The 13,295-nt window shown below is 50.3% G+C and overlaps 1 protein-coding gene across 1 annotated transcript in view; it reads left to right on the forward strand.

Moving 5' to 3' along the window:
* Window positions 1-13,295, forward strand: part of LOC144732527 (arf-GAP with SH3 domain, ANK repeat and PH domain-containing protein 2-like) — a 110,836-nt gene that overhangs the window by 61,021 nt on the left and 36,520 nt on the right. The window contains 3 exon segments of the mRNA XM_078613935.1: window positions 4,503-4,575; window positions 5,714-5,859; window positions 8,841-8,915. Of these exon segments, the coding sequence (XP_078470061.1) occupies window positions 4,503-4,575; window positions 5,714-5,859; window positions 8,841-8,915 (294 nt within the window).

Below are 13,295 nucleotides of genomic sequence, written 5' to 3' on the forward strand. Positions count from 1 at the left end.
CCTTCATGCGCCTCCACTGCAGTTGCACCGCCTGCACACTATTTGGCAACTGCCCGCCAGTTTTTTGAGACACGCTCAATACAAAAAGCAACGTGTGCGGTTTGTAGAAAATGTTTTCCACCTCGATGAGTGATATGGTGCTGTGGTTAAACTTCCGTGTCCTTTCCTATTTTGTTCAATAAAAAACAATCGTGCAACGCCCTTCGTCAGCCCGCTGCTGCACGAATGCAACCACTACCACCGCCGCCCCTCTTTTACGCCGACCTTTGCCATTCCTACACATGAGTTCGGGTTTTAAAGCGCTCTATCTCTTAGATAGTCCAAAGATTTGCCTATTTCCATCGCTAATGAGTCACCGGGGTGAATGAATGTTCTCTTTCTTAGGGCCGGTGAGACCGTCTAAATCGGGTGTGGTGGTTCAGCCGTTGTGGTTTTTTTTGCTGGCGTTGCCGGCTCTACGCGAGCATGAGCATTTAGGCCTCGTCCACTTGTTGTTGTTCTTTTACTTGATAGATTCCACTCGGAGACCACACATTTTTAGGCTCTGCGGCTTATGCTGTCATGATATCTCCACTAAGAGGGTCAGGGGTCACCAAACCTCTACCCCCCCTCCCCCGTGCCCTCCCCCATTTCACCCTGAACACCTCCTTGTGGCTATGGCCATCCTGAGTTGTCAAAATTGTTTGGGATCGTGAAAAGGGGGAGGTTCCAGGACCGTTTAAAATATCGCTTATGCCACTGATGTTGGCAATGGGCAGGAATTGAACGCGAGGTCGCTTGGTTCATAGGAGAGTGCGTGAACCAGGATGTAACTGCTGCATCCCCTTATTCCTATTTTCATCATCAGCCATGGTCATTCCACTTCCAGATGACGGTCTCTGCAATATGCTTCCATATCTGATAATGCTGCTATATAGTATTTCCTGTTTTATGATAGCCTTATGTTTCCCAAAATTTTGTTCAGTTTTTTTTTTTAAGAATCTCTATCAGAAGGTGGTTCAATTATTTGCATATTTTCATCGCTAATGAGTCACCGGGGTGAATTCTTTTTTTATTTTCTGAAGGTTGGTGAGACCATCGGCTTGTGGTTTTTTGCTGGCTATGCCAGCTCTAAGCATGAGTATTTGGCTTGTGGTTTTTTGCGGGCTATGCCGGCTCTAAGCATGAGTATTTAGGCCTGGTTCACTTGTTGTTGTTTTACGTTATTGCTTTCCACTTGGGGGCTGCACATGATTAAATTTTGAGCCTTTGTGGCTCATGCTGTCATGATATATCCACTTAGGGGGTCAGGGGTCACCAAACAAAACCTTCCCCCCCCCGCCCCCCAACCTCTTCCAAGGCTTCTGGACAGTGATGAAGCATCGGCAAAAAATGCCCTCTAGAGCTTAATCTAGTGGCAGGCCTGCCGCCAACGGGGATGTGAGCGAGTAATTGCAGGGCTGCGCCTTTTACCTTTCTCTACCGAGGAGAGAATCGATGGTGCGTGTTTGCACACAGTAATCGCGTATCTCATTGAGACTGCAGGGATGTGTGATGTGTTCTCCGTGTTTCCCAGGATTGCGGTATTCACCCTGTAAAATTGACTTGGAGATATAATGCTGACTGAGAGGAGTGGGTGGGCTTTGGGTTAAGGCTTACGAGTAGATTGTGAGTGACATACACACTGGGTTATAAAGTGACACACACTATTGATTGTGAGTGACACATACACACAGTGGATTGCGCGTGACACATACACACATGCTGAGTGTCGTAAACATCAGTCCGTTGTGTTAACGGAAAACTAATTCTGAGCTTTTGAGTTTCAAGTTGGTGGTGGCTGGGGGTTGTGTGAAACCATTAAAACCAAAGCCATCAATTTTCACAGCATTTATAGCCCTAAGAGCTGCGCACTTTGCCACACTGTGAGCGTGTGTGAGTGGCGCCGTATTCATATCCATCGTGGCAAATCCGAGCGAGCGGTGTGATTGCAGAAACCCTCCGTCCTGATCGCCTGAGATATTTTCGTGCTTGTGAGATATGCACCTCAAATGAAGGTGGAGCATGACCGTTTTATATATACATGTTAAAAAAAGTTTTGCTTTAGTAGACGACACTTGAATCCAGAATAGCCACTACATCGGCGTTGGCGGTTGAGCTGTTAAAGATCTCCAATGCCGATCGGCAGTGGCGTCGTGCAGACATTCCGCCCCAAGTGCCACGGGAGCTTCTCCAGGGGGAGGGGAGAGGGGGGGCGGGGGGCGGGGAACTGAATGCTCAAGGGAATTTAATTCCGAACTCTTGAGAGGGAATTGAATTCACTTCCCAAAAGAAGTTATCGGCACGTAGCCGGGGGGGGGGGAAACGTTGTTGCACGTCGCTCCGAACGACGTGGGGCAGGACCCCCGAGTGCACGGCGCTGGGAAAGCTGAACACCTGGGAAAGCGTCGCTAAGTCTCGCGGGCGTCGGCAGATCCCGGCAGCATGACGGACGTCGCCTGCTCTCGAGATGTCCGTGTGCCAAGCACACTCGTTGTTGTGCGCGCCCATCGACCGAAGCCGTTTCGCGAGTCATTGTGTCCGCTGTGTCTTGTACAGCGTTGTGAGGTTCTCGTCGACGGGCGCTTTGCTTTTTTTTGTCCCCCACAAAGAAGTCGTTCTGCAAAAAAGGGAAGGTGCGATTCCCCTGCCTCGTTTCGTGCGCGCCTTCGTACCGTGGCGTCACCGATCCTCTTAGGAGGCGATTTGGGCCTCGCTCCTGTTTGGTCAGTTTGATGGATTCCCCTTAAAATCGCGTAGCTGCTGAGTACTGTGTTGGTATGTCTGTGGTGGAATTTCCATATAAATCTGGTTTTTGCTTGTATTAGCAAGAAACGTCTTGGTCGGAGAGCCCCTGTAAGAGAGATACCCTAATTGGATTTTTGTTGTAACCATCTGTGGCCAAAGTTGGCTAAATGTGGCATCATATATAGCATCTGCCATCCTGACGGTGTGATTACATTCTGTTTGAGATGCGAACCAGCCGCCTCCCGTCTTCTTTGTAGAACGTGGATGGCCTGTCATTTGGTATAAATCAGCGGCGGCTCTTTGCTTTAAGACCCAAGGACAGAGCAGTTACCGATTATGTTTTAACCGTTTAGTACTAAACTGCATTCAAGGTGCGTGTAATGGTACGTCAGGTGATTATTTTTGCAATTGTGGGGCATTATGGGTAATGTGCCACCACAAGGGCGGCATATAATGAGTTGCTTTACAACAGCGCTGTTTGCGTTTGACCGGTCGCTGTAATTTAGATGGGAGTGCTCTTACCGATAACATCTGGCAACAACAAACCGGCATTTGTTTAACAGGCCTGACTGCTGATGAGATCCCGGAAGGTTGAAACCGTTGCCGAGTTTTTCTGCTGGGGTAATATAGTTCTTGAAAGCCAATAGAGCAATAGGCTTATTTATTTATATATGGAGACGCATTACACAATTCTGTTTATGTAGCAGCACTTGCACGCAGTACGCACGGGAGGTGCGTTGGCAAAACCCGAGCGGCAAACGGAGAGATGACGAGGCTGGCAGAGCAAGCGCGCTGCGAAGATCTATAGATTTTAATTTTTTAAAACGTCCGCGTGACGAGTAAAAATACAAAACCCCGAGACGAGCAAAAGCAAGTGGCAACTCTCCTGGCAGCCTCGTAGGGAGACGGCACTGGCGGCGGTGACACCGCGGGTCACTGCTTTGTAGCCGAGACTCCCCGAGAAATGCGACAGCCTCATCGGCCTCGCAGGGAGGAGTCTGCGGTTTACGGCTTCTTCGCGGCGGGGAGCGGCTGCCGCGTAAAATAGGTCACCGTTTAAATGTTCCTTTGACAATTGCACGACGCTAGGGGGAAGTGAAACGCGTACGATGGCGTGATGTTAACTACCTCGCCTGGTATGCAGGAAGTCGTGGGCTCGATCCTGACCCTGACGCCTGCTGTATGTGTCTGGAGTTTGAATGTTCTCCCCCGTGGTTGCGTGGATTTTTCTCCGGATCCTCCGGTTGTTCCCTCCACGTTTAGAAACATGCATTTACAGCATTTTGGCTGCGATAAATTTGTACGCGATAAGCCACGTCGTGGCTATCGTTTGTGGTCGGGTCGCTTCTGAAAAAGAGCTATGTAGCTCAGTGGGCCTTACCTGGTAAAATAAAATAAATAGTTTAATAGTTTAGTTTAAATAGTACATCCCGACCCCCGCTGGAACATCTACTTCCCAAATTGATGCCTTATTTAAAAAGAGAAGAAAACGCACGTACAACGGGTTAACTTTCATACGGAGCAGGGTATTTGGCATTATGGTGACAGATATGTGTATGTGTGCGTGGGTTGAAAATGAGAATCGGTGGTGTAATGGTTGGCGCACGATTGCCTCCGCTTTGAGCACCCTGTTTAATCATCGTCGGCCTTAACAGGCACTCGCTCACCGCGGTCGCTTTGAAAGTTCGTCGCCTAAATGGGGATCTTTGTCCGCCCGCGTCTCTGTGTGTGTGCAGTACCTGGATTTAGACCGGGCCGCGCTGCAAAAAATGAAGAAGTCGATTAAAGCCATCCAAACGTCCGGGCAATGTGAGTTCTTTTGCGCCCGATCTACAAATGCACGATTTTGTAACCCTGAAACGAAGCAGGTGTCCTACGTTCCGAATGCTGGATGTCGCATTTCGTACACGCATGATTCCTATCGGATGTTCTCTAATTGTGTTGTTGTCAAGGTTCAAGAAAACCGATCCTGAACTACAATTTCGGGTTGCGCAACAGCGGAAACATACGCGTTTTGAATGCCGTGTGTCACGTGTTGCATACACGCTGGGAACAATTCCTTACGTTTTCTCCACTCTAGTTAATGTTGTTGTCAAGCAGAAGCTCAATACGGCTAATGGGTTGAGGATGTTGTTGTTGTTGCTGCTACTGCAGCAACAACAACAACAGATACAATGCAGTTGGTGGTTGTAAATACTTGGCAGTGAGACGGTGTCAATATATATACACATACATATTGCATAGCTATGTGAAACACCATCTTTCTTGTTCCTTGTAATTAACATGTATCCGTTTTATTCCGGGTGCAGTCGAAGTTAAATGCTTAATTAAAACACACGGGTGGCATTTAATAAAGCGGAGGTGTTTTTTTTTTGCCGTCACAGTGTCACCTTTAATTTACGCGTACTTCTAATATAACGGCAGGCTTTCAAATTTACGAAGATGCAGGCAAAATCCACTCTCTACTCATTTGTATTAATCACTTTCTTTGGCTGTTAAAGAGGGGCCGGGGGGGGTAGAGTCGGGAGCCGGGGGGGGGTAGATGACACGGTGGTTCGCGCACTGTGCTATGAACCGGGCAGTCTGAGTTCGATTCTCGTCCACGGCTAACGTCAGCGGCGAGTGACGCCTTCACCAGCCCGCACTGGCCAGCTTGGTGAATTGTGATTGGGCGAAAAAAAGACCACTTGACCGACACGACATGGGGACGCCTGCGTGCAGTGGTGGGTTGACGAAGGTGCTGTAAACGTTAGGGTGCGCGCGAATGGACCCGAGCCGAGAGTCTCCAGTGCTGCCGCCCAGTTATCGTGCCAACGTTGACGAGCCAATGTTCGCATGTGGCCGGAGAACCGTTGGGCAAAAAACTTTGGCCCCCGACGGACGTGCTGCGTTTCTCCGGGTGGTCGTGCCCGTTGACGCCGGTTTTGTGCGCCCATGCCTCACGCAGCCCACGTGGAGAACGAGGAGGCGTACACGCTGTCGCTGGACAAGGTGGGCACCAACCTGATGAGCCGGGACGACCCGAACCTGGGGGCGGCCTTCCTCAAGTTCTCCGTGTTCACCAAGGAGCTCACGTCTCTGCTCAAGAATCTGGTGCGTCCGCACCACCTTCAAACTGCATGCGTTGCGATGTGCACTTGAATAATAATATAAACTATTTAAATTTTACTAAGTAAGGCCCCCCACTTAGCTATGTAGCTCTTTTTCAGAAGCCACCTGGCCACAAATGACAGCTCAACAAAGCGGTCTATCACGTGGACATTTATAGCGGCCAAATACTCTAAACGCACGTTGATCCTAAATTTGGGGAGAAAAACTGGAGGACGCAGAGAAAAGTCTACACGGCCACAGGGAGAGAGACACGCAAACTCCAAATATACCGGCATCACGGTCAGGATCGAACCCACGACCTCCACCATACCAGGAGAGGTATTAAACATCTCGCCACTGTGGCGCCCAATAAATTAGTCAAGAGAGCGCTGCCCTCCCGGGTTTAAACATCGGAGACGACCGAATAATAATTTGGCGCTGCCCACGCACGGATCGGCTGGCGAGGTCTTCCCTCGCTGGAATTTCTGTCAATGCCAGGCCGTGACCGCCAACAATGCGGACGGCGGGCAGCGACGTGGCGACGCTATTTTAATGACGTCCCCTTCCCAACTCCCCCTGCACTCCCTTCCGGCCGAGCGCCGGCACTGAATGGCACTCGGCATCTCACTTGGCACCGTGGAGGGTGAGGGTGGGGGGGTCTAGGGCTTTGACCGAGTTTTCTCGGGATCCCTTCACATGAAGTCATCGGCTCTCTGTGCTCAGAACGTGGGCGTTCATTAAGGGTTGTGACGAAGCCGGGTTTTTGTCTTCTTCTTAAATCAGAACGGCACGAATTGTTGTTGTTTTTTTTGTAAAAAGATGGAATGCGGGGGTCCGGGAACCGTCACACAGCGGAGTGCCATGCGGCCTCCGTTGCAATGGAGGGATCCCAGTTAGCAGTGCCTTGAAGATGGAGATGTAGAATATGTTATTGCTGCGTGGGTGGCTCACGAAAAAGGGGTAAAAGAGAAAAAAAACTACGTCGCGCGCACAGTGTCGCATGAATAAAACATTGTCTTGTGCAGGCTTTGTGAGCGTATGTAGGCTGCCTGTAGAACGCACGTGGCTACGTGCGTGTGTGTGTGGCTACGTGCGTGTGTGTGTGTGGCTACGTGCATGTGTGTGTGTGGCTACGTGCATGTCTGCGTCTTCGTGGAGGAGGCGTTGGCGCAGGGGTTGGTGCATTGCGCTACGAACCCGGCGACCCGAGTTCGATTCCCGCTCACGGCCAACACCGGTGACGATTATCTGAACCGCTTCTGGGCCCCCCCCCAGGTCGACTCGGCCTTAAATGAGTACCTGGTGCGGCGTGTAAACATCGCCCCTCGGGAGGCAAAGGCGGCCGGGCGTGGTGCTGGCCACCCATTCGCTCATGTACCGTGCCGATCTTTGAGTGCTTGCTATAACAGCACTTGCCCCAAAAGTCTACTAAGGCTGTACGGGGGAGCTTTGTCTTTGTATCTGCTTGATATAGAACAATCCCTTTAGTTCCCCAGAAAATCCTCACCAAGTCTCAAGGCTCCTTTTTCAGAAGGGCGCAGCTCTGGGTTGTTTGTCCAGTTTCATTACCGAGTGTTTGGCTTGAAGAAGGAAAACTGAGTAAGCGGGGAAAACCGCCGTGCATACAAAGCGGTGACTCTCAAGGCATTGCGCAGGTAGATTCAAGAATCCATAGCTGCAGTACTTTCTCCTGGCCGCTTGGCATTTAAAGTCTGTAACACCTCGTATGCAAGGGCAGTCAATGATCCAACTTCTCCATAATAGAGGGTTTTTTTTTGGGTTAGATCGGTAATATAAAATGTGGTGTTAAACCCGCTTAACCACCCGACACAGCCAATTAGTAAGGTTTGTCACGTAAACAGAACACGCCAATTCGTTAGTAGTACAGCACACCGGTGTGTTGGAGAGTAAACCCACAGCATTTACAGTTCGATAATTACACTAGCATCATTAGGCTACAGCCAGATTTGTGGAGAAGTCCTCCTGTTTAACCTAATCAACCATGCCAATTCTAACCCAATAAACTGTAATAGCCTACGTGTGAAACCATCCAGCGTCTATCCTCGCAAATAGCAGATGGCTGTGCCTAGTGGCTACTGGACATCTGTGAAAAATAGCTTCATAGCTCATCGGATTCCTCCTGCAGTATAAATAAATATTCTGATTTTCACTCCCTTCGGGCAACTGCGGCTCACTGTCAACAACCGCATCCCAACATCAGACGGACGCTGCGGATAGCTTGTGCAACGAATCGGAGACTCGAATGCTCGCTCGCTCGCTCGCTCATCACTTAAACACTCACAACACTCTTGCACGCACTCACCCACTCGCACGCCCACACGCTCGCTCATTCGCACGTGAATAATGCACACGTGGAAACTCGACGACACTCCACAGTCCGAACGTGGTGAACAAATCAAACGATGGGACATCGGAGTGACCTGCTCTCCCACTTGCATCTTTACGCATTTCCCGGAAACGTCTCTGAGATTCACTCCGCGTCTCCCGAAGCTCTTGACACCGCACGGCAAAATGTTGCTTTTCTTCCGTATGATGTCATCGTCATTGTGACTGACCAAGTGCAACCCCCCAAAAATTTCTGAGCTCCGATGTTATATAGAGGGCAATAGAGGTGATGTTGTCGTGTGTGTGTGTGTGCGTTTGGTGGGACCGTGGGAGCGTTGCTGCATTGGTTAGCGCACGGCGATTTGAACCTAGCGACATGAGTTCCATTCCCCGCCACGGCTAACAGTCCTGGGCGTCGCCTTATGTCAACTCAACCTTAAATGATTACCTGATGTGCTGTGCGTGGTCCTGGCCACACCAACCGATTGTGCACCGTGGCTGGCCCTTCATAGGTGCTGCTACTCGCTAGCAGCATTTGCCCCGACAGTCCATTCCAGGTTGTACGGGGGAGGGGGGCGTGGCGGTGGGGAGCGATCTTTGTCTGTGTCTTGACTGCGGTGATGTCGCTGCGCATGCAGGTGCAGAACATGAGCAACATCGTCGTCTTCCCCCTCGACTGCCTGCTCAAGGGGGACCTCAAGGGCGCCAAAGGGGTACGTGACGCTCCGTGGACTCTCGCCGGATGTCGCTCGCAAACGTCTCCTCGCTTCTGCTTCCTGCGGTTTTAGTCTGGAAGACATTTTTTTTCTGAAGCTCTGTTCGACTGTTGTAACAAAAAACTGTTTTTTTTATTTGACACGGTAAGGTCAAATTTTTAAAAAAAAATGTTATTTAAATTTTTTTCATTTTCACCAGGTAAGGTTAAATGATAAAACGGCTTTTTTTATTTTACCAGGTAAGGCCCACTGAGTTGTGTATGGCTCTTTTCAGGAGCGACCTGGCCACAAAATGACGGCTTAACGAAGTTGGCTCATCTCGTGGAAATGTTTAACGGCCAAATACTCTAAACGCGTGATGTGGATTCTCAGTGTGGAGGCAAAAACCAGAAAACCTCGAGAAAAAAAATTCAGGCTACCATGCGGAGAGAACATGCAAACTCAAAATATACAGGCGTCAGGGTCGGGATATAGCCCACGACCTCGTGTATACCAGGCGAGGTAGCTAACAGCTCACCACCGCAGCGCCCCAGAAAGTGATTGCAGACCGAATGAGTAAGTATGAAACGTAGTAGGATATCTTTCCCTATCTAGATTTACTAAGCGCCTTCATCCAAGGCGCTTTACGGCAACAACAAAAATTGTACGTATGGTGATAGTGGTTGAGATAGAGTGGGGTTATTAGAAGTGGTGGTGTTGTCATGGTGATAGCTGGGAGAGCAGGGAGAGGAGAGGTTACACTCGTGCCTCACAGAAGAAGCACTTGGGTTCGATTCCCAACTTGAGTGTCTTTCTGTATGGAGTCAAAATGTACCCCCCCCCTGTCCTGCACGGGTCTCCTCTTAGGTTACAAACAGTGTTGCACTGTCAGTGGTATCGGCCAAAACATCTCATTGCTGCTTGGCATTAAACATTAGCGACGTTCCCCTCCCCTGCCCTCCCGCTGTGCAAACTTGGCAGGACCCTCCTAGAAAGCGGTCTTGAGACTCAGGCTTTCCTGGGTAAACAAGCGAATAGAATACAATAACAGGTGTTATAGGCTGTGTTGGGCGACTCGGGTAATAGAAGGCACCCGGCACACTATATCCTGTGTACATCTCGCTATGGCTGTGGCAATTCGTCGCTGTACCACCTGCTCCCAGCCCAGTCAACAGTAGCCCAAATCTATTAACCTCTGCACACATGCAATATATTCAGAGTCCACACGCGTGTAGCGGTTTGCGCCGCTGCGCTACGAACCCAGGGACCCGACTTCGCTCCCCGCTCACGGCCAACATCAGTGACGATTATCTGAAGCGGTCCTGGGCTTCCCCGAGGTCGACTCAGCCTCAAATGAGTGCCACGATGCGGTGTGTAGACATCAGCACTGGGAAGACGAAGGCGGTCGGGCGTGGTGCTGGCCACCCACTCCCTCGTTTGCCTTGCCGGCCTTCATAGGTGCTCGCTAACAGCACTTGTCCCTAAGTCTTTTGAAGGCTATACGGGGATCTTTGTCTTTTTTTGTATACCCTTGACTACCAAACGACCGCTCCACAATGTCCTTGTACAATCTCTGTCTGGATTAGAGATGCCTCGTAGAGTTCAGTTGTAATTCCACTCTTGTGCAGATTATGTGCGCTATTTATAGCTGCGACCAGCAGCCGCGAGGAGTATTGAGCACGCCACCTGGTGGTCGTTACAAAAACACGGAACAATTCATCATATTCTTGGTTCAAAATTTAACAATTCATCAGTTCATGCGACGTGAAGTCCACGATGAACTTCTTTGGCACCGTACGTAGCCAACCGCACCAATCGGAGATGCCGGGGAAGGACAACAAACTAAACACAAAAAGCAACAATTTATTTTCTAAAATAATGATACAATTATTTTGTAAGCTTGTCGATTAGATATTAATTGCAATATTATTTTGAATTTATCCTGGAAAGTATCACAGTTATCAGACTGATTTTCTAATTTGAGTGTTTGGTAATATTTCACACTCAGTTTTTTGTTGTTCCCTAAGTTTAACTGTATCCATCTAATCCCACTGGAGCTTCAAGAATACAATATACATTTCCTAAATATTTATTTTTTTAAATGCTCCGAATTACAACTAATTTGTAAAATAGCGCATTTGATTCATTTCTTAAAATCTCACCTACTTCTTGGTTCATCGTATATTCCTGCACTTTGGGGTGTGGTGCATGGCTTAATTTCATCCAGCTCTGTCCGGGTCGGCAATCCGGCGGATATTTTTTTCACCCGGCACACCACATCCAGAATGTTCCTCTCGTTGTGGATACTGAATCGTGCGCCACCTCCAGTCTCTACGGGCGGCCCAGGAACATTCTCCAGTGAGAAATGAAGCCGCGAGCGAATGGATTCTGCCGAACTCCTGCAGCTGCGGTGGCTGTGGGGATAGATGCTGCTGCTGCGGCCTCAGCCAAGGTGCAGCTGTGTTGCTGTTACGAATTAAACCCCAGGTCTCCCTTGAAAAAAGAACTCCTGGTCTCAATCGGCACTTAGCCAATGATAAACAAATGTGATCTTAGCGCCATCGTCATCACCATTGTCATCGGCCCGATCGGTTCACTGCTAGATGAAGACGTTCCCTGCGACGATCCGTCCGGCCACCCGCGCACGCACGCAAGCTGATTTCGTCGCTTCATCTCCACGATGGGCCGCCCTCTCCCCGCATTGCGGTTCATCATAATCGGTTGCCGCTTTGATGCGGTGGCATCAGAAAATTATTCCAAAGTGCGCGCACGGGTAATCCACACCGCCCGGATGCCCACGCCGCCCGGCGGTGTCCCGGCGGGACGATTGTTACGATTGTAAAGGGGACGCATTAACGGCTGCGCCGATGCCGCGTTTACTCACAGCGCGTCGTATAATGAATAGCGGCGCGCGAGCCGTTCATGGCCGTCACTCTCTTTGCTTGTGGCCCTGACGGCTGCCACGTCCGCGTGGGGGGGTGGGGGGTGACGGGGGTCGGAGGTTAGGCGTGCCGCGAAACGTTTAATGGCTCCGTCGCGAGTTGTCATAAAAAAAAAGTGCCGCAGCTGTTTATTCTTACTGATGCGCGCGCATTTGCGGAACGAGTACGTTTTTATAACGCGTGTCAAACGTGCTGATGGATGTCCGCTCGCTCGGTGCCGGCGGTGCGGTGGCGGAGAAGGCGTGGGGGGATTTTTTGAGCAACCGGCGTTTGTGGGTAGTTGTCGGTTGTTGTCGCTCCTCGCTGCGACCGCACGTCTCCCTCGCTCGGCAACGTCACGGCCAACTGCGATGCCGCCGCCTTTCCAGCTCGACAGCTGAAGTGACGCTGCGATTCATCGGCAGGTCTAGCCCAGCGTTCTTCATTGCAAGGCCCGCGGGCCACTGGCGGCCCCCCGTGGTCTTGAGTGCGGCCCCTGACGTGCGCCCCCCCGACAATACACAACAAACGTGAAAATACCCCGTCATGCTGTCAAACTCCCAAAGGTTTCAAACGTGTGGTGGCCCCCCCCTCACACTGATGATGTCTTATCGGCGAAAGTGGGGCCCCCCTCCTTTGAAAATTAGTGAAGAAAATTGTTCTAGCCACTTGACCCATTCGCGTTGTGAGCGAGCGGCGCTTTAATCCTTTTTTGTTCAAGGCGCCTTTGCGTTGTCGTGCTTAAAACACATGCCCCCCCCCTGCGGTGAAAGTGGCGTTTGTTACGGTTTTGATGAAATGCTAAATGCGGAGCCGCTTTACCAGAGTATGTCGTTGTGCAATTAATAGCCGTTTGGCAAGGCGTTTCAAGACGCTGCCAAAAATAAGTGCCGTTTTCTTTTTTTAATTGAGTCGTCGCTAGCAAAACGACGATAGGCAACCCGGCGACCGAGAGCAGCGGCCAGGAGCCTTGAATGCCTTGTCGTTTTCTAATTTTGGCGGTGCGTCGCGTCAATGTAACATTTTTGGTTTGGAGACATCATCGGTGATCGCACGAGCCTGCGCGACGCCGGGAATGTGCGCGTTCTCGTGTTGCCGCGCAGACATCACCGTAATTATGCCGTGCGTGCGTCGTAATATTTATCGCCCGGCGGGTAATTATGCGTTAAGGGAATATGGGTCAACGTAAAAAAAAACACGAAGTTCAGACCTTACACGCGTAATAACTCCTTAGGCAAATTAAGCAGGATTATTCGGTCATTCAGTTTCTGCAATCTGCCCTGCCCAGTATTGTGCCCCTTGGGATCCGTGAAGGTCACGGTGCTTAGCTTGCTTGACAATAAGGAGTTAAATCGACGTGCCACATGCTGGGATGGTAATGTGTTCGTGACAATGCCCAGAGGGGCTTTGTGCGCCCAGGCGATGGCTCCGTCGCCACTCGGCCACGCTCTGCGAGCACGCGATTTTCACTCTCACG

The sequence above is a fragment of the Lampetra planeri genome, chromosome 2 (assembly GCF_965212315.1).
Source record: "Lampetra planeri chromosome 2, kcLamPlan1.2.h2, whole genome shotgun sequence".
Taxonomy (NCBI): Eukaryota; Metazoa; Chordata; class Hyperoartia; order Petromyzontiformes; family Petromyzontidae; genus Lampetra; species Lampetra planeri.